This window comes from Neltuma alba, unplaced genomic scaffold (genome assembly GCF_004799145.2).
Source record: "Neltuma alba isolate B1F8T4 unplaced genomic scaffold, ASM479914v2 tig00012522_pilon, whole genome shotgun sequence".
NCBI classification, from domain to species: Eukaryota; Viridiplantae; Streptophyta; class Magnoliopsida; order Fabales; family Fabaceae; genus Neltuma; species Neltuma alba.
In genome coordinates, this window is record NW_021636989.1 from 12532 (window position 1) to 33797 (window position 21266).

The following is a 21266-nucleotide window of genomic DNA, read 5'->3' on the forward strand; positions in this document are numbered from 1 at the left end:
CATCATCCAGATGATTCACATCTGTAATTGTACGTACGATTTCAATTGTTCATATATACATAATTTGCTCCAAACCATTCTCCTCGATTATCCAACCCCGGCATCTGGCCCCACGTGCCACTCTGCTGAATTGTGATTCTTTCTAATTTTGATTTTAAAATACTTCATAACCCTGTTATCAGCGACTGATAATGTAATATCAATACAAAATATGGATGATATTAGAAAATTAAACTATTCACTTGTTATCAGTTGTACAATTCATTTTGAATTCAATATCTAGCTTTTACAAAACAAGACAGAAACAAAAGAGAGAAGGAACAAGAGGTTTTAAAAAAAGTGGGTCATAGATATATTATATATTTTGTGTGAGATGGTAGGATTGAAATAATGAAAGAAGAAAGGGGAGAAGATCAGGAGGGGGGGGGTATGGCATTAATTAGCAGAGTGATTGGGGAAGAGAGGGAAGATGGGGGCCTACCACCATGAAAAGAAGATGGCAGGCACAACAGAATTGACCAACCCTCGCTTTCTGTGTCTGCTTCACAGCCTCCCTCCCCAAATCATCAGAATATCAAAATCACATCATTATTCACTGGCAATACAGAAGGAATCACCCAAAAAACAACTTCCTCCCTTACATACATACACATCAAGGCCCTCCTCCTCTGATCTTCACTAACTATCATTCATTCACCCAACTCTTAGCAAAATTATATATTAAACACAGTTCACCCCAATTCATTCATAATTTCTCACTTCTGCTCATTCCAGCCATACAAAATTCTCAGGCAATTAGCTTATTCATGTTCGGATCCTGATTCTGCATGCGCACTCTCTCGTTCGATCCTCTCCATCGTTTTGTGCACTGCTCCTGCTATCTCCTCCACTGATCCCAGCTTGCACTCTTCTTCTAACTGCTTCCACCCAATTTCTCATCATTAATTACTCACTTCTCATCATTAAATTAAATTCCCCGCCAAAATTATATAAATATATATATGCATACCTTGACGCTGATGCTGTAGAGCACAATATCGCCGGTGGTCGTCACATTGAGATGCAAGATCGTGAGGCGCATGCTGTACAACGCCGCCACCATCTTCAACAGCTGCTTCGGCCTCTTCCTCGACCTTATTTTCACATTCGCGTGGCTCTCCACCATTGTCACTTCTATATCTGCTATGCTGGCCTCCGGCGATGCCTCCCCCACTTTCTCCCCCGTCGCCGAACACTCGCCGCTTCCGCTCGGGCTCGTCGTGTACTGAGGAAACGTGAAGAACTCTGAGAACGGCATGCTCTGAGATTTCGCCTCTGTTTCTTTCTGACCCCCCAGAAATTGCAGCCTCTGCTCCAGCTCCTTCACAAAGTTAATAGCCCCTCCTATTATGGAAGCTTGATCGCCCTGGATAATTATTATAAGAAAGCAACGTAATCAACACTCCATCCATCCCTCCTGAAACTATGTAATGAATGAAATCAAAAGAAAAGTACCCTTTGGACGTAGGAGTCGGGCATGAGAGAGCGTAGGACAGAGAGATACTCGTTCATCTGCTTTCTTCGATTGCGCTCCACCGCAATGTGCGTCATTCTCTGGTTCTCGATCTCCTCCTTGTTCTTTCGGGTTCTGGCTCTGCGTCTCTTGGGACGAGAATTGGAGGAATCCATGGGGAGGGCTTCAGACGAGGGTGCTGGGTGGTTGCTGGCTTCGGAGGTGGCGTGATTAGGGAGATGAAGTTCACTGGAGTGGGGTAACACTGATGAAGGAGGAGAAGAAGAGCAAACTTGAGTCCAGTCGCCGAAGCCATAATTTTCTGTTTGGCTGTCGAGAAAATTCAGAAAGCCGTGCTGGTCTTCCTGTTTGGGAAGGTTGAAATCGTCGTGAAAGGGCCAGAGAGGATGGAAGTCTTTGGAACCGCCATAGCCAAACGGGTAGTCTTGAGGGAAAACAACAGCTTCGAGGGCCATGGAGGTCTGGCTATCTCTCTCTCCCTCAGGGAGACACATAAATGCAACACTCGAATTTTGACGTCGATGGAAATCTGGTGGTGACGAGTCAGAGATTTCAGAAATAAAAATTATACAACCGAAGCGAGATGCGATTCTCCTCGGGAGCACATCCTTGTGCTTATAAAGCCAAACCCTCACCTCACTTACACAGTGGACAGTGCTCTTGCACGTGAAATATATATATATAATTAATAATGAAATTCATTCTTTTTATTTTTTTTATTATTGTTCCGACACAAACATGTATGCGAAACAAACCAAAAAAAGGGGGAAATTGCTCGGAGTGTGTATGGCATGTAAAATGAACTTATAGGAAAAAATGCTAATATATTGTGCTTTCAACTCCAAATTTCAACTCTTGACCAGTATCAAAACAGCACTCACTGTTAATTTCTCACATGATTGAAGGATTTAACGATGGTTTTTCACACACCCGTCTCGTGTATTAGATCCATAATAAACAAATGACCATGATTAGATGTGAAATAGCTTTCTTTTTACGAAAAATATGGGAATTAATTAAAATAATTAAATGTAGAGTTATCACCATCAAAACGCATAGCAATAGCTAATCATTGTGGTCATAAAGAGTTGCATCCTGTTCCCTGTCGTGTCCCATGCTGGCTATTATTAAGTTGCTCTCGTGAGTCATATATATATCTCAATTTATCTCCGAACGCCCCATTGTGAAATGACTACTGTTTTCTCTACACACACACACACATGGCATATGGATACCCCCCCCCCCCAAAAAAAAAACTTTCTTTTGCGTTATCAATATCTTTTCCATTTATATGGAAAGTGAAGACGAAATTGCATAGCATGTGAATCAGCAACTAGGGAACAGCTTTTCTGCGATATCGGTGTTCATCTGTCGTGGTACAAGACAAAAGTAAAAATAACTGGAAATTAACTTGACATGAAAGACAAACGCATATTTTAATCCCAAACTATACATATATTAAGAAAAATGGTGAAGTTTGCATTGTGAGGCTGCGCGTGCACGTGAAAGCTTAGTTCAGAAGCAGTTGTATGAAGGAGGGTGAGGAGCGAATGAAAAGAGAGTTAAGATTGATGGAAGACAAAAGGAGGAGGAGGAAGGTGGAGATCGATCGTGATTAGGGCAATAATTACAGAACCAATGAAACACGCAAAAAGAAAACTAAAGGCTGACACAAAATACACACACAGAGATATACACATATATTCAGCGATCAGAGATTCCTCAGAGAAAAAGCTTATGAACTTTGTCCATTAAGATAAAAGAGAGGGAGCAGCACCAGAAACAGAAGCAGTCAGAAATTTGCAGCGAATCCATGTGCTTCAAAACCAACACTAGCTGTCAAGCCTTCCATAATAGGGAAACCCTACGTTCCTAACTCCCAAAAATTACTCCTCCTCTATAATATTACAACTTGGCTTCCACCGTGGCTTCCTGATGTCTTTATATGATTAGTCTCCATGTTATCAAATTGAGAATTCTCTGAAATTTCTCGTAATACAATTAAAGAACAGTAGACACGAAGCATGACACCAGGCATTACAGAAGTCAGAAAGAGAGTGACCATAGATGAGCATCATGCCAGGCACCATTTAATGTTACACGCTGATGAGTTCGTTGATAAGTGCTCTCAATTTTTTTTTTTAAAGTGTTGGATAGAATAATGCAATTATATGTGGCAGCCACCTGATTAAGTACATACTACCTCCGGTTCTTAATATAAGATTTTGTTTGACTTTTATTTTGGTCCTAAATATAAGACCTTAATCCACTTTGTCTATCATATTTATGTATTTTTTTTCAAGATAGTCCTTCTAACAATAATAGCTCTAGCCAATACACTTGATTGGCAATGATATTTTAGGAAAGACAACATCTTTTTATTATAAATAACTAACTTAACTTATTTTCTTAATCTCCTCAAATTAGTCAACTGGTTCTTATAATTAGGACCGGAGGTAGTATATAGCTAATAGTTTTATTATTGATATCAAAAGTTTTGGCAACCTAAAGAACTATTAAATAAACATTAGACTCAACTGGCGCTTGATCATTGAATGAATAAAAATTGATACCTTGAAAATGAAGTGTATTGAGGACAATTAGTCCCGTTAGATGAGCCCTTTTATTACCTAAGAGAAAAAACACAGCATAATATATTCATGCACAGAAGAAAGAATCTTCTCAGTGGTCGTCACAATTACTAAGTTGTGAGGTTAAGATGCTTCAAACACTGTGGCAAATGAGAAATTATGCAACTCTTGTCACCTTTGTCCTTTTATAAGTGGGGGCCTCTTGCCCTTAATTATATTGTAGGTTTATACTTTAAAATACTGTCATTAGTGAATATAATAAGCATTAGTAGACTGTGCTGCTGATGTGGCTTTTTCGAGAATGATATTATGTAATATATACATCACCTGAACTGGGAAGAGTTGTCTATTGCCCCAGTTATTATTAATAAACACACAGCGTCCTAAGCTGCACATGTTGTTTTAATAAAAAAGTCCTGCTCATATTAACTTATTTCTCAGGAATCTATCGTATTTTATGTGCTGTGTGTATTGATGTGATGATATTTTATTAAATTTTGTTCTGAGATGGATGTGAACGGAATTAATATATTTCTAAAGACAGACTGCCCCAATATGTTACTAAAAATGTTTTATGGTATTTCCATATTTAAAATCACAAGTGATTTTAATGTTATATATTAAATACTCCTCCGGTTTTTAATATGGGACCCAATTAAAAAGTTAATCTTGGTCTTAAATATAGGACCCATTTCTCATATTTTTTTCATTCTTTCCTAAATTATCCCTATTAAATAATTAAATACCACAATAATACTTATTATTCATTAATAGTACACCTATATATTTTATAAAGTGAATGAGTAATTTAATCAAAGTAGTTAAATAGGTCTTATATTAAGGATCGGAGGAGTAATATGACAACTATTATATATAAACATAAAATAGGATTGTAAAAACTTTGAAAACTTTGAGAAATTGGTGGCCGCATTGATAATGCTCCTATTGTTGTATCCCCCGTCGTTATTACCGACAACCTGGTTGAACACATTAAATTAAGTATTATGGGCTTTTGTTTCTATTGTGCATACTCCTCTGATCCTATTTATAAAACACTTTCAACACGTTTCACGCAGGTTAAGAAAAATCTTAAACTGTATTAACCTTTCATTAAAATATAGCAACGTTTTAATTTTATTCCTGTTTAATATATATCCCTTTAAAAAAAATAACTATCTATGTTATAATAAATGAAGAACAATATGATACATTCATAATAAAAATTTAATAAAGTGACTTATAAATAGGACAAAAAAAATCTTTTCTATCTGCCTTATAAATAGGACCAGAGGAGTATAAAAATAGTGATATTTAATTAATACCGCAAAGCTTGTAATTTAAGCATATATGCACACCCGAGAGGTGCGTATATATGTACATGGAATACGAGGACACGAAAACCCAGGTACTCATCATACGCCATAAATGTGGAGTCTGGATTAATCATCAGCTAATGATGATATAGTATATTTTAACCCGATAGGTCAAATTAATTATCAATTAATTTCAAAAATGTGATTAGCAGTGTCATGATCAAGTGAGCACCGTCCACTAGAAATTCAAGCCGATAGAGGATCAAGGATGGAAGACAGAGTTGGTAAATCCACGCTAAACTACAATATAATCAGCAATTAGTGGATGTAGTTAGGGCTATGGCCATTAATTAGGCATTAGGCCGGCCGGTTCAATATCTCAAAGCGATACCCTTCGCTGCACAAGTCAAGATATTAGCTACAACAAATATACACAGTCATGAATGGAATTGGATATATCTATATATATAAACAAAAGACTCAACAGGACTACATGCGTTTAATCTCTCGTGTTGGCGTCAATTTGCAATTTTATTGGCAAATTAAGGTCACTAGTATTGATTAATTTATTAATTAATCTGCTAGTGACAATTAATCCAGTCGAATTATTATACGCGCAACGGCTTAACTGATTTGCGGCGTTGTCGTGCAAGTTGGGGTTGAAGAGGGGAGAGAGAAAGGTCTGGTTCATTTGTATCTCGATAATAATACAGGAATCAATCAGTCTTAGTTTGTCAGTATCCCTAACTATGTGGTTGATCAGCGTACGCGAGCATAGACGGGAACAGATGAGGTTTAATTTCAAGGATTCGGATTTTGTTGTTGCCCTAGAACGACGAAACAAAACCCAGCGGCCTACTTTTCGCTTTGTCCCTTGCGCTTGCGCAAGATTAATTATCACATGGATGCATGCTTATCGTTATATATTATAACCCCTATTCTAGTCTACACAGCTCATCGCCCTAATGTTGTGATGATATGACTTAATTTATTTATTCAACCTTTCAAACACTGTATCAAAGCAAAATTCTACGAAAACGCAAAAGTGAGAAATGTATATTCGTGCAGGGTTAAACCTAAGCCGGAATTATATATATTGCCAGTGAGGGACCATACTGAAAAGTATTAGGGCAGTGTTCCAAGATTTCGGGATAGTGAAGCCATATATAATAATATTGGCTGAGGGACCATTATCATCATATCATTTCAAATTCCAAAATCAGATCTAAAAGCTGCATTACCCATCTAGCTATACATAAGCATGTATTAACTTTGGTTTCTGATCGATATATATGTACACACATATAAAAACCATTAGCTGGTCCACGTGAGTGAATTGTAATATGCACAGTTGCCTTTCAGCATGATCTGATTATAGAATGGTGCAGTGTATGACTACACGCAGAGGGAGAGAGACCAGACATGTGTGGATTCATCATATGAAGATCGTACCAGGAAATTGATATATGAAGAGCGGAGAAGGCAAACTCGCTTTGTGCTACGACTAATATATAGCTAGCCGGTTTAGCTGTCAAGGCATGGATGCAAGGAAAGAGTGTCCCCGAGAAAAGGAGGAAGAAAAAGTCCTTGCTTTATTCTCACTTCACTGTGAACTGTGGAAGCATGAAAAGCAGTAATGAATTTGATAGGGATTAGCGCTGGGTGACAAAAAACCTTATCACTTTAAAATCTCTCATCATGTGAAACCATGCCTTGTGTGGGTCCTCATAATCAATGCTTTATTCTTTAAACTTGGAAAAAGAGCAGGATCTAGTACAGATTATGTATACATGTCTGCGCCACAGAAAAAATAATGAGCCGCACAGTTGCGGCAACAACAAAAAATCATGTGCTGCCAATGAACCAGACCCACAAGGGTCAGTTTTCGAAGCCAATTCAGCAAGAGAAATCAATCGCAAAAGGTAGAGAGAAACGTTGTTAATTCCACAGATGTATATCCTTATGTACAGGCGAAATCAATTTGGTTCAAAAAGCTCCGATCGTGAAATTGTTGGACCGCCCACAACACATATCCTTACCTACCTTCTTTACGTCGCTGTCCCAAATACCTTTGCTTCGTTATTATTATTAATTATGATGATAATTATATATGATATTTTTTATGGTGAAAAGTTCACTCACCTCCAATCAGATTCTTCTCAAGGCTTCAGGCATGTCCAGGGCCTTCCTCCATTTTCCCAAGACATCATTATGTGACACGCAATTGGCAATTTGTTTCAAGACTCTCTCATCGTGCATATGATCACACTGTGAGCACACGTTGTTAGAGACCGACAACTCATCATCACTTGGCATGCTTGGGCTGCTCTGGTTTAGTTCACTCATCACCTACCAGCAACGGCCGATTTTCATACATACAAAAATTAATTCACTGTGTGAGTTTGAAGTTTGAGAAATGAGAGAAGAAAAAGAACATGAGGGGGGATATATGAGATTTGAAAATTGTGGTTAATACAGTGACGGAAAACTGAGCATGGAGAATGAGAAGGGGTTGGAGAAGATGGTCAAATATAGAAAATGTGGTTTCAAAAAAGCAAGGCATGTGCTTGATTTTGAGGGATGGAGGGGCAACCCCCTTCATCCCCCCTTGCTAGGAACTCGTGCTGCCTTAAAAAGTGAATTAATAATAATGTTTTGAGGATGTATATGTATGCAGCGACAGCTTCTAATTTCAAAACTCAAAGAATTAAAAAGACTTACGAAAGTTACGTGTGATTGATTAGGATTGTAGAAGCAGGGGGTGTGAGAAGCAATGAGGAAAATAGGAATGAAAACGGGACAAAAATGGAATTGATGGGCTACCTAATTACATACATAGCACCACCTAAATATATACTTACGGGTGTCCTAATTAAATAACTACGTACAGAAACCTATAAGAATATACAATTCAGATTGGCTTTAGAGAGTCTTAAAACAAATTATTTAGGTCCAAAACACAAGTTTATTTACATATAATGAATTCATAATGTTTTTTATTTTTTAATATAATTGAATCTCGCTTGTTGATTTTTATTCGAAATGTTTATACTCGCTGTGGTATGGACAAGGGTACTTCGCTTGTTATCATTTGTGAAGGGGTCACTATGGGATTGGACATAAAGGAGGAAAGCGGGACGGGATTTGTCGTGATGTGTTTGGAAGAGCACATCTGGAGAAGGAGCCTGGGCCGTACACGTGTTCAGAACGCCCCTTCACGTAATCCTACGGCGGGTGGGGGTCATGTGACTAGGATTCATGATGGAGTGAAAACCAATAATGATTGAGTTTTAAATTAAAAATGAAGGGCAGGAGAGAGAGAGAGAGAGAGAGAGAGCAAGTGAAAACAAACAGGGCATCCTTCCATCCATGCCTTGACTCTTGAGGGTGACATGACAACCAATCAGCAACGCCTGTGTCCCCAAATATCAGATAAATGAGACTCATCAATACGAACGAGTATACTCATTCACAAATAGTCGAGATTTAATATTTTATTTTTTAATAGATACATAAAATCTAAAATAAATATAATGTCTTAACTGTAAGGTTTTTAAGAAATAAATTTTTTATTTAAAAATACTAGTTGGTTGAAATTTTTAAATCTGTACCATTAAAAATATATTTCAATGGTTTAAATTTCATGCAGCGACAAGATAAGCATCATGATATTATCCGTCAACAAATGACATGCCACTAGTTAAGATATTCCAACGATTTTTTGTTGCGTTTGAACATCACAATTGCATTTATCTTTTTTTTTTTTGTTTCACAGTGGAGAGGGCTTTCATGAAAATGAAAATTTGATGGTTTTTGTTTAAAATTTTTTTGACAAGTAATGAGTTCATGATAATATAAAGTGTACGGCCATTGTTTTGAAAAATTAAAACATAACAACAACAACAACACAATGGCCATTACAAATATCGTTTATTCATTTTCATGGATAAATCAAATACTGTGCAGATACATAATATTCGCTATTCTACAAGATTTTTGAAGTCTGGAAGCGGATATGCGTCGCGGGGGCCTCCGAGCCCCTCGTGCTTCTGCAAAACATAATACGATACGTACATATATCCTTTTGTACCAAATATTGTTGTAGCCCCACGCCACGCGTGTCTAACACACCCAGCTCGCATCATAGTGAGTAGTGCATATAAACTTTGCTTTTAGTTGCACAATATAATATAATGTCGACACACAACAGAAAATTTTTTAAGGAAGTTTGCAAACAAACACAAATTAAAGGATGATGTGTGGGAATGAAGGAGTAGGCACCAACCAGAGTCATGAGCTCCACAGTAGTTGGCATCCAGTAGGCCACCCCCCACGCAACTTCCTCTGCACTTTTTCCCACTCCTTATCTCAACAGCATATGTTATTTTTACTTTTGAACACATCAGGTTCTGGCAGATGGAAAAAGACACATAGAGATCTCATTCATGTAAATATATACATACACCTGTGTGCTGGGGGATCTCCTTTCTTCTGCTACGTACTGCTTCATCTTTAATTTCCCCAGCCTCCTTCTCGTTTCGTCCTGCCAGATATATGAAAACGGCAGTATAACCATTGAATTTACTTCCCTCCCTCTGTATATAATATATACCTACCCCGCCCATTTCTTTATTTAACGGCTAATGCAGCTCCCAGTCCAACACACATTATAACTCACGACCACTCCACGAGGCGTACAGCATGGGAGTCATAACTAACGCTGTCAATATTAAACGAGGGGTCACAGAACACGTGGGATTCCACGAGGACAGACATGCGTGAGGTCCCCGCGATTTAATATCTCTTTCAAAATTCTCATTCTCGTTCTCATTTCACCAACACATTCGATCAATTTTCAGATTTTATTTCACATCCTATATATGTAGCCTCCTATTCCTATAGGGGTAGACCGCGCGCGTACCTATTCTGCCCACATGCATGCATGCACGCACGCACGCACGCACGCACAAAAACAAGCAACTATGCAATTGTTACGCCTCATCATATTATTAACTAATTAATTATATGCATCCATTAATTAATCAGCAGGTATATATTTTAATTTAATTTCTTCAGGATATATATGTGACGGGGTTCGTTTGGCTTATTAATTGGGAATCGGTAATTTGTCGCTGAGATTAATTAATGGGGATATGAGGTCTGAACGGCGCTGGCAGTTTTGGACGCAAGTCGAGGGCCATCCCAGTTTGGAGGAAGTTGGATGATCCGAGTTGGTCATGACTGTGATATGGATCAGGATCATGACGCGGGCATCAAATAAACAGGGTCAACTAAACAGAAGCGTGATTATTATTATTATTGCTGCTTCTCCCATGATTATGCCAATTAATTAACAACCTAGCTTAACTGTCATGTCTCTCTCCCCCCCTAATTGTCCTGCAATCTAGAGAGTTAACAAGCCGGTGGCTTGTTATGGTTCTGGAAGGTTTTCTAATCATGTACATATGCGGTTCTCTGTGATGGGCTGGCGGGTGCGAGTGTGCGTGCGTGGAGGAAATTAAAAAAGAATAAAATATAGAGGGAGGGTTGAATTGGTAATTAGCAAGGGGGTCATCATGATAATGACCGTGATCATGGTTGCTTTGAACCTAAACAAAATTCCAAACGACATAGGCCTAATTAAAGGGAGACCTAGACGAAGCATTTTCGGATTTTCATGTCCGCTCTCCATTTCATCTCGCTATTTTCTTGGGGTCCATTCTGAAGCTGACATTCCCAACTTGTGTTTTTCATTTGTTCTTATTCCCCTTTTTTATTTTAAAGCCCTCTCTCTCTCTCTCTCTATATATATATATCTGTATTCCTACAAGTAAAAAGGTATACATGCATATGATTGGCCGGGGGTATAAACTATAAAGTAACACTTGTGGTTTGAATTAATACTCATTCTTTCCTGTGTGCTTTATATAAAACCAGACCACACGCACCCAAGAGAGCTATCCGAACAAACCCCTCAATTACTGCGTTAATTTTTGGCTTATTATATATACTTATATATATACGCATTATTCAGGCATACTATATGACTCTCGTTTTTGGCGTACGCTCTCCACATGTAATTTTTATTAAAAAACAAATGTGAACAATCTTGAAGTATAGTTGCTGTTATTTTCAATAAACATTATAACGAGGGACAATTATTTTAAAAATAGTACTGAATATATTGCAGTACACTGACGCGCGATTTGACAAAGCAACAAGGAACACCTTACAACTTCAAATTGTGTGTGTATTATGAAAAAGGAGGGGGGCAGGAGACTAATGAAATTGAACTTTGTACCAACTTTCATGCCGGCTCGTCAGTTGTGAGGGCACAAGGATTCCAACTTTTGAAGAAAGAAAGGAAGGAAGGGAAGCAGTCCCCGGGGCTGCGGATCTTGCCGGTGAAGTGAATGGGATTTCAACTCTTGCACCAGGATGTGGCCCAAGAGAGGCCCACTAGTCACCTGGGTCCATCGATCTCATGTGGGCTCAAAAACTTTCTAACCCATTTGAGTGATGGGCCGGGCGGGGGCAACGGCCAGATGAAATGACGTCACTGAGAGAACTGGTGGGAATGGCATGTGTGAACTGTGAAGGAAGTAGGGCGGAGAATTGAATTGACGGGGGGAAGAGGTCATGCCTGAAGGAGAAGGCTTCTGGAAGGTAAACGCAGGAGGCAGGCCATTTCAACGGTCATTATATTTTAAAATCGAGGAGGAGGGCCTTACGCGCACTCTGAATTGACAAGTCAACGCCGCTCAATGTTCCAACAAAGAAAGGATGGGATGGGCTGTGAGGGGGCGGGACTAGTTCAACATCCAAAACCCCAAATTTCTTACCCGCTTTATAACTTGTCTGACATTTCTGAATTCCCTCAGATTCAGGTGGGAGCAGCGTATTGTGATGGATATGAATGCATATATAGAGGAGCATTACCATCCATGTATCTATACCTCCCCCCAAAAAGCGCGGCATTCTTTTTTTTTTTTTTTTGGCCAACAAAGCGCGGCATTCTTTTTGGGGCAGATTGGCACTCTCAAAGAGGCGCTTTAATCAGATGACGTCGCTGAATGCGCAGCATCTTTTTAGTTCTAAAACAACAGAATTCAGTTATCCACTCAGCTACTAGTAGTTCTCGCGAATCCAACCGCCCCGCCAAGACATATATAGGCTGAAGTGCCCACGCCACAATAATTAATTTAAATAACACAATTAAGCTGAGGCTGAATTTTAATAGCGCACAACTAACGCCGTGGTGGCGGTCATAATTATAGAGGCGAATTTTGCCAAGCGCATTGCCCTTCTAATTTGACCGCCCCTCCCCTATTTATTTACTTTATTTAATTAATTAACTCCATTGCCTTTCACCCCTTCCAATTGCGCCTTCTACTTTCCACAAAATCCCTCCCTACTAGTGTCGACATACAATCACCCATGCCCTCCTCTCCTCCGATTTTTTTTTTGGTCTATTATTACTACTATATTCCAAAACTAATATACTCCATAGGTCCTTAATATAAAACCTATTTTGTAGTGTAAATTACACTATAAAATTGGTCTTGTATTTGAGACCGGATGGAGTATATATTATCATCCTCTGCTTTAAGGGAACACTTAATTTTCTCTCTAAAATTTCAGATCTAACTCGATATCTCAGTTTTAAAACTGAGCTAACCATACGCTATTTTGTAACCGCTCCACCCACATAATCAAGTTAAATTAGTTCATTAAAGTTAAGCGGGGTTTTATTGAGTTTGTTGATCATCTGAATTAATTTTTTATTTAGTATTATCAATCCCTCAGTCCACTTAATTAACCTCTCTGTCCATATTTTGAATGAGTTTCGGAAGCAAGGATGATTGCCAAAAAAAATATATATATTCAGACGTATTTCATGGAAATCAAGTCTTATGTAGTAATAAAGAATGACGATAAAAATCTGATGGAAAAGAGGCCCTGCAACGGCCAGCATAACGAAACGTGAACAACATAAATTACGTTCTCCGAATCGTTTTATAATTAACTTTCTTATAAAAAACGTGTCACATTTTTTATAATTAACTAACTTCCCTAACTTTCTTAATCTAATCAAATTAGTTGAATGGGTCTTATATTAAGGACTAAAGAAGTATTATATGAGCGGAGTGGGATGATAGAGCGAGGGAAGTCAATTAATGGATAATAAGGTGATTGATGGAATGAATATGAGGCCAGTTGAGTTAATCAGATGAGATGAGCGGAACCGGGAGCATAGAGCCGGGAGAGACACGAGGGAGAGGGAAGGTTGGTGGACGTCGCACGCTGGCCAGTATGGCTTACAACTACCACACATATAAAAGCGGACACACACAGCACTCAACTCGGGGGTGACATTGGAAATCAAAGCTCTATTATATTCCATATTCATGTGTCACACAAATGAGAATCTAATTCAATTTGTTGCTTCTCTCTAAGACCACAACATCGCAATCCAAATGGAATCTTATTCTCATTTCATTCACACCCTTCCCCATTATTCAGCTCCGGAGAGCCAGCCACGTCATGACGTCGCCGCTCGTATACCCTCCTGTTCCCCCTTCAGTTCCAAGACACGCTCGCAATTCAACTTGCTGCCTTCTATGAATAATTATTGTGAATCCTGAGGATGAGTATCTCCGCGCGCAGTTCATAATTCATGAAGGTAATTACACGCAATTACCAAAGCGATAGAGAAGCAAACAAATATATAGTCAAACATTTGTCGACATTTATATATAATCCAGTAACATCTATTTTCCAATATTTGTGGTTCCCACTTAATTAATACCCATGCATGTCAGCCGGGCCATCTCGAATAATCCGACTCGATTATATTCGGTGTCAGTCATTTCATTAATATTATGACGTGAGGGGGAAGGAAGCGGTCAAGCCCTGATAAGCACCGATATTAATTACGAATCTTGCATCGTGTAAATGAATTTCTTTTTATTCCTCAACTTTTGTTTTTGGCCACCTCACTTTCATTCCAGAGTCATTATTCGGTCATTTTGCATTTTAAATGATCAGAGTCCAAAATCCGTTAGTTTGAATCTGATCAGGTAGGTGGCTTTGTGGTTGATTAAACAATCATGAGAATGATGCTAAGATTAATATCATATGATTGAGTGAGTTAAAAACGAATGACAAAAATTGGAGGGAGAGGAATAGGAACAGCAAGATAAAGAATGGAGGGAACGCGATTGGAAGGTTCGTGAGACGTAAAGAAGGAGCATCCTCTGAAATCAATGGGGAGGGGACCCCACCTTCTGCCTAGCCTGCTCCGTCCATTCTTCTCTGATTCGATTCGGTGAGTCCCGCATATAAAGTCCCACCCCAAGACTCCTTCCCTCCTTCTCACTGTCTCTTCACTCCCTCCTCATCACCCACCATCATGCCTCCCCTCCCCCTCCTCCTCCTTGTCCTCCTCCTCCCCCCTCCCCTCCCCCTCGCCAGAGCCCAGGTCGGTAACACCGGCCCTTCCGGACCTTACTACAGCTCCTACACCCCCTCCGTCGCCATCATCATCGTCATTTTAGTCGCCGCCCTCTTCCTCACCGGCATCTTCACCATCTATATCCGCCACTGCGGCCAATCATCCGACTCCGCTGCGCCCAACCTTGCCGCTCGCTCCAGACGCCAGGCTCGCGGTCTTGATGCCGCCGTCATCCGCTCTTTCCCAACTCTTGACTACTCCGCCGTTAAGATTCACAAGATTGGAAAAGGTGCCCTTGAATGCGCCGTCTGCTTGAACGAGTTTGAGGACTCCGAAACACTCCGTCTCATCCCCAAGTGCGACCACGTTTTCCATCCCGAATGCATCGACGAGTGGCTGGCCTCCCACACTACCTGCCCCGTCTGCAGGGCCGACCTCATCCCTAAACCGGGCGACTCCGTTCATGCAGTGCCCGTGCTTGAGTCGCACGCCAATATGGAAACCCAAAACGAAGCTGGGGAATCCCCGGGGGTTGACTGTGAGGCCGCCGAGCCTGACGTTATGCGAGTCAATCAGAAGCTGAACCGGAACGGCACGCGAGGTTCTCGGTCAAGTCAGACGGTATGGTGGGCGAGGTCTCACTCGACTGGGCACTCGCTGCTCCAGCCCGGGGAAAACAGCGACAGATACACTTTGAGGCTGCCGGCGGACGTGAGGAATCGGCTGCTAAATCAGAAATTTCATCGGGCGACAAGCTTGGTAATCTTGCCTGGGCAGAGCAGTTCAAGGAAGGGGTATCGAAACGGAGGTGAGAGTAGTAGCAGGGGGAGGTTTTCAAGGCGACTGGACCGCGGGCTTAAATCAGACCGATGGGTTTTCACGATGGCGCCGCCCTTCTTAGTGAGGGCGTCATCGGTCAGGTCTCCCAAGGTGGCTGGCAACGGTGCCGGCGTTGAAGAGACCTCCTCCGATCCCATCATGCCACCACCGGCGGTGGACTCGTCCCGGCCTCCGGTTTAGGAACACACCTTTTGCTTTGAGCCTAGATTTATTACGCGGGTGCAGCAGTAGTGCAAAAGATGGAGACCTTCTGCTTCCCTCTGCAACAACATCTTGTAGATTCACCTAAATTTTTTCTCAGCCACGATTTCCATTCATTCCTATAGATCGCTGGGCTGACTTGGTCGGAATAATGTAATTAATCTGAAGATTGTTGTGTGGGGCATTGACCTTTGAAACGAGCACGATGATATGCTGGCCGATCGAAAAAGAAACGGGCACCATGTAATAATATAGAAATTTGCACGATAATATTAATATTTTTTGGTGTGATAGCCCGAATACATGTAATATGGAGAAGTAGCTTATTTTCAACTCTTTTTTTGTTCGGCCCGATTGGATTTTAAGAGCTTCTACATTTCAAAGAGTGGACTGGAGAAATGAGAAGAGAATGTCATTAAAAATTGTAGAGGTAATAATATCTTCAAAGGTTGGTCAACGAAGGAGGATACGATTCATACACGCATAACACAAAAATATAGTCTAAGAGAATTAGAGTACTAACTTTGAACTTCCGGGAAAAATGCAGGAACAGTGGCAAGAATGTATGGGATAAACTAGAAATCTTGGTTGACTTTACTTTTTATTTTTACATTTTCAAAACATTTTTATTAAACTGGAACTTTTTGGATTCGATAAGCTAAAAAAAAAGCCTCCGTTTAAATCATTATTTAAAAAAAAAAGCTCAAACAAAAATATGTGATAAACAGGCTTTACGAACATAAAACAAATTTCCTTGGGTTCACTGGTTTTGATCTGCAACTAATATTGATATGATTTTTTATAATAATTTGATATATATATATATGCAATATTAATGAATTAATATATGATAATAAGATTTTATGCAAACTGAGTAAATAAGGTAAATGTGAGATTGGTGGAAAAGAAAGAAAGAAATTGTGCCCAGACTGACATTATTGTTATACTGGACAAGTCGTGGCGGCGTGTACCTGTGTTTCATAAGCTGATTGAAGGAGGACAATGAAACTGTAGACGCTTATATATTCTATTCGAGTGCGGATAGAAATTGGGGCTCAGTTGATTATTGATTTTTGATGGTACTGGGAAAACAATGTGGGGGCTAACTATCAATCAATATGTATCTTAGTATTGTCACGCGACACGAAGAATTGGTGTAGCTTGGGAGGCAAGAAGTCAGCAGTTCCAACTTCCAACTAAAACAACGTCGTACACCTCAAATACAGTAAGGTCAGGATGCCTATCACAGTACCAAACGCATAAGCAATTATACCCTGCGACACAAGTTGCTCAAATACAGTACAGGCAAGACAAGCGAATCAGCGTAACGACTGACGGCCATTGTGGTCTCCCTGGACACCAATCAATGGAGGCCTGCTTGGGGAAAAAAAAAAGATTATTGCTTGGACATGTGCGTTACCTTTTCCTCTTCCTGGGCCTCACGTCCTGCAATTTGGATTCTTTCATCTTTTTTTTTACGTCGGCCTCACTACTACCATGGAAATTGAGCACCACCAACTTTTATGTTATCTTAGTTTTCAAAGATTCCTATTATTTTAGATACTTTCCCGATCAATTCATTCTCGGCAACATAGAAAGTGCTCCTTGACTGACGCTGGCCCGTCACTACGAGGAGTTCCCTTGTTGTAATGATTTGTTGGAGGCCATAATGTCAGAGCAGACTTTATTCCGCCACATCCCTCCGCGTTTCTAATAACTTGACGCCATTCCTTCTCTCCGCCCGATATCTCCACGCACGCGCCTTCTGAGATTCTGCTGCTCCGAACTTTCATCACCACGAAACACAGCCCTTGACATGACCTCCCGGAATTCCAAAAACCTCAACAATATTCCTTTGTCTCCTTCGCTTTTCTTTAATTCAAAAGTGATTCCACCATCACTACCATTGATCATTGTCCCTGTTACCCCTTGGCGCCGCCCACAAATATGTCGGAATCTACTCTCACTTCCTTCTTCTCCATCAAAATTGCCTTCCGTCAACTCATTTCCTGTGTACTTATTGATTATTTTGTTAATTACCTCGCAGCCGAGTCAACCCCTCATGAGTCATAACAAATTAAATCATTTTATCATTGTGCTCATCGCCTCTACATGTACACATGGACAATGGAACAGAACATTAAAAAAGGCGAGTTCTAGAATCGAGAAAATGTGCTCGAAGACTGCACCTGTTTGTGATTTACACACACACACACACATATTTGAATCATCGGTCCATATGTCTTTGCTTTTCCATGACTGGAAGTGAAATTGCCCACGAAATTTGACGATATTGTGGCCAGGAGCAACAAGTACATGTATCTTCTTCTGGCGCTGCCGGTACCTTACTCACACAGAACATTACTGAAACAACAATACTAATGGACTGGACTCGATGTTTGTCTGCGAAGTTTTGGGGAACTAAATGAAGCTGCACTTGTGTTCCTGACAAGTGGTATTAGGGACTGCACCACGTCTGTCATAAGCGGTCTGTAATCTGCTTCTGGCTGTGCGCACATGGCTGCAATTGCACCTATCTATATACAGCGAATCAGCATCACACAACGCTGTTAGTTAGTTGATGATGAAATATCTATTAGTCCAAGTGGCTCTACGATAATGGTAATAATAAGTAATAACCACCAAATTAAGCTGACCTGAATTAGATCCTTCTCCGAGTAGTGTCCGCGCAGAACTGGGTCAACCATTCCCACCAGCTTTTCTCTGTTCGTTAACCTTGGAAGAGCCTAGTAATGTTAACATATTGTTAAACCTCAAAGTTATATATACAGCAAGCTGAAGAGACATACATGTCCATACGTGCATATTAACCGTATAGGTCGGACCATTTTAATTTTCCATTATTTTGTTTTCACTAACCCAAGAGACGAGAACATGTTCTCCGGGAGGTCGTTTGATATCAACCGGCACACGTCCAGTGAGCAACTCCAAGAGAACCACCCCGTAGCTGTACACATCCGACTTTGTGGTGAGCTCCCCTGAACACGCATGCCTACGTTCATTCATCATTGAACCAACTTTTTAGAGAACATTACGGAGAAGAAATGCAATTACAGGTTGCCTGAGAGGGACTAGACTGGGTGCATGTGGATTCGTTGTGCTTGTTTTATTTTGGGATTGAGCTGAGTGGAGAAGATAAGGAAAGATGCGTAACAATCACATTCACACAGACTCACTCTGGAGCCAGATATCCGGTGGTCCCTAAAGCGGGGGTGGAAATCTGAGCGTTGATCTTGGCCCGAAAGTTGTGATCCAGCAGAACGTTGTGGGAGTTGAAGTCACGATGCATCACCGGCGGGACCGCATGCTCATGCAGGAATTCAAGAGCTCTGGCACAATCAAGGGCTATCCGCAAGCGGGTCCACCAATTCAAGGGTTTAGAATGGCTCGTTCCAGAGTGGAGATGCTGATGCAGCGTTCCATTGGGAATGAATTCGAATATCAGTAGCCTGTGCTGCTGGTCCGCACTGTACCCGAGCAACTCCACCAAATATGGAGAGTGCAACCGGCTCAGCATATCCACCTCCAATCAAATTAAAAGAAACAAGAAATTTGTCAGCTAGCGTCCACATCCCCATGTGCAACATTCGAATGCAGCTTATCACGTCAGTTGTATAAGAGATTAGGGACTCGCATATCCCCATTTCTGGTCCCCGAAACCCCATAATTCATTTGTCTGCTCCTACGCTTCTGCTAGCTTGGAAAAGAACAAGATTCTTATGAGCAAGGAAGGTTGCCATTTTGTAGGCTATGCAATATACAAGTCCTTTCTCACTTTAAGATAACTTTGGTTTTGATTTTACCTCTTGATCAATCGGCAGCTTTCGTCTGGGGAAGACGGGAAGGATATTTTTGAAGAACAGAGACAGAATTAATACGCTTCGCTTCAGAAAAACAAAATGATATTTTTGAAGAGCAAATAGAATTAAGTGCCGGGGAAAGAGGGCGTGAGAGAGAGAGAGAGTAAGAACCGGAGACACTAAATGGTAGTGTAGTAAATAGAAGAAACAAAGAGGTTGAAATCATGAAATGAAGTGGTGCCGTGATTCACCTCAATTCGGAAGGCACGCTCGCCCTGCCTGCCTTGCCTTCGCAACAGCTTGATTGCGGCTAGAGTGCCATCACTTAACACTCCTCTGTAAATGGAACCAGATCCTCCTCTTCCAATCACATTTGCTTCGCTGAATCCTTCTGTAGCCTCTTGGAGCTCCCTGTACGTGAACACTTGCACTCCTCTTTCTTTACTGCATCCTCCTGCCCTGCTCATGCCCACACTCCCACCACTAAGACACCCTCCCTTCACAGCTGCAATTCAAGTTCTCAATCAGCCAGCTTTCATTTTAATTGATGTTCTAATTAAAAAGCACCTGTTTTGAAATTAATAACATATATACACAAGTCAAATAACCTGGACTAGAACCCAAGTTCATGGTGGCCGAAGCCATGAACCTGCAACTGGGGTCATCAAGCGCTGAGTTGTTTCTGTTACGAGTCAGAGCTGAATTCTTGGGGGAGCATTTCAGCCGACGAAGCATGAATATGATCAGAAAAATGGTAAGCAGGAGCACCAATCCCGAGGCGACAGCCACGATGATAATGAGAATGGTTTCGGAGGAGAAACGGAGATGATGGTCACGGTTTTGTGGATGCAAGGGGCGGTGCATGCCAGTACGAGGCTTGATGGTATCGACTGTAGTATTAACTTCCATCATCACGCAGAGAGGAATCCCGGAGGGGAGAGCTGAGGTTGTAGCAAGGTTGGAGCGGAGATGTGAGACAGAGAGAGTACAAGTAAAAGAAGGGGGAAGCAACGAGTAAGCAATTAATTGAAATGCTATTTGATTAGGATCTCCGCTTGCCTTTCTGTGAGGTAATTTCTTTATGTCCTTCCCGTGAATAATTTGGTCCAGCGGTTTTGTAATTTGTGCACTACATGCGTCCCTGGTTTCCGAATTGTCTCTTTCTAGTTCCGTATGAGAATATTTTGTTAGCTTCTGGGCCAGTGCCTTTCAATCATGCTCATCTCGCATCTAATCATTTCCTAATTATAGATTATAAATGACCTACCAAACACACCCTGCAGGGCATGTCCATATAAATATCATGTGTGTCGTTTTTCTCATTCTTGTTTCAAGATTAAGCGCGTCAGGTAAGCACCACGTGACTTTTAGCATGAGGACATTGGGGCCTTGACCAATTAAAGCGTAAACGGGTGCAAGCTTTGCCCAAGCTGATTAAACCATTTCCTTCTGAAATCCGAACCGGGGACAAATTCGCTATAGCTTCCACGTACTAATTAAACAAATTCACATGGAGTAAGCTTTAACTAACTC

The 21266-nt window shown here is 40.7% G+C and overlaps 3 protein-coding genes across 3 annotated transcripts; 1 reads left to right on the top strand and 2 right to left on the bottom strand.

The window, feature by feature from the left end:
• Nucleotides 1-572: 572 nt before the first annotated feature.
• LOC114728193 (transcription factor bHLH96) lies at nt 573-2110 on the bottom strand. Its single transcript, XM_028915064.1, has 3 exons — nt 1495-2110; nt 1010-1405; nt 573-917 (listed from the first exon to the last, which is right to left on the bottom strand). The coding sequence occupies exons 1-3, from the start codon at nt 2005-2007 to the stop codon at nt 801-803; spliced, it is 1026 nt and encodes a 341-aa protein (XP_028770897.1). The 5' UTR covers nt 2008-2110; the 3' UTR covers nt 573-800.
• A 12719-nt stretch (nt 2111-14829) lies between these two features.
• Nucleotides 14830-16259, top strand: LOC114728147 (E3 ubiquitin-protein ligase ATL6-like). The gene has a single exon (XM_028914998.1). It carries the CDS (start codon nt 14830-14832, stop codon nt 15889-15891), a length of 1062 nt encoding a protein of 353 aa, XP_028770831.1. The 3' UTR covers nt 15892-16259.
• Nucleotides 16260-17975: 1716 nt separating this feature from the next.
• On the bottom strand, nt 17976-20735 carry LOC114728219 (probable serine/threonine-protein kinase PBL22). The gene is made up of 6 exons (XM_028915098.1): nt 20342-20735; nt 19985-20238; nt 19110-19456; nt 18793-18925; nt 18570-18659; nt 17976-18449 (listed from the first exon to the last, which is right to left on the bottom strand). The coding sequence occupies exons 1-6, from the start codon at nt 20643-20645 to the stop codon at nt 18291-18293; spliced, it is 1287 nt and encodes a 428-aa protein (XP_028770931.1). The 5' UTR covers nt 20646-20735; the 3' UTR covers nt 17976-18290.
• Between the last annotated feature and the right edge of the window lie 531 nt (nt 20736-21266).

Coding starts and splice junctions, on each gene's coding strand:
- LOC114728219 (XM_028915098.1), bottom strand. CDS start 20,645: ATGATGGAAGTTAATACTACAGTCGATACCATCAAGCCTCGTACTGGC. Junction 20,239..20,341: donor GAACTTGGGTTCTAGTCCAG/GTTATTTGACTT, acceptor CTTGAATTGCAG/CTGTGAAGGGAGGGTGTCTT. Junction 19,457..19,984: donor AGCGTGCCTTCCGAATTGAG/GTGAATCACGGC, acceptor ATTTGATTGGAG/GTGGATATGCTGAGCCGGTT.
- LOC114728193 (XM_028915064.1), bottom strand. CDS start 2,007: ATGTGTCTCCCTGAGGGAGAGAGAGATAGCCAGACCTCCATGGCCCTC. Junction 1,406..1,494: donor CCGACTCCTACGTCCAAAGG/GTACTTTTCTTT, acceptor ATAATTATCCAG/GGCGATCAAGCTTCCATAAT. Junction 918..1,009: donor TCTACAGCATCAGCGTCAAG/GTATGCATATAT, acceptor GGGTGGAAGCAG/TTAGAAGAAGAGTGCAAGCT.
- LOC114728147 (XM_028914998.1), top strand. CDS start 14,830: ATGCCTCCCCTCCCCCTCCTCCTCCTTGTCCTCCTCCTCCCCCCTCCC.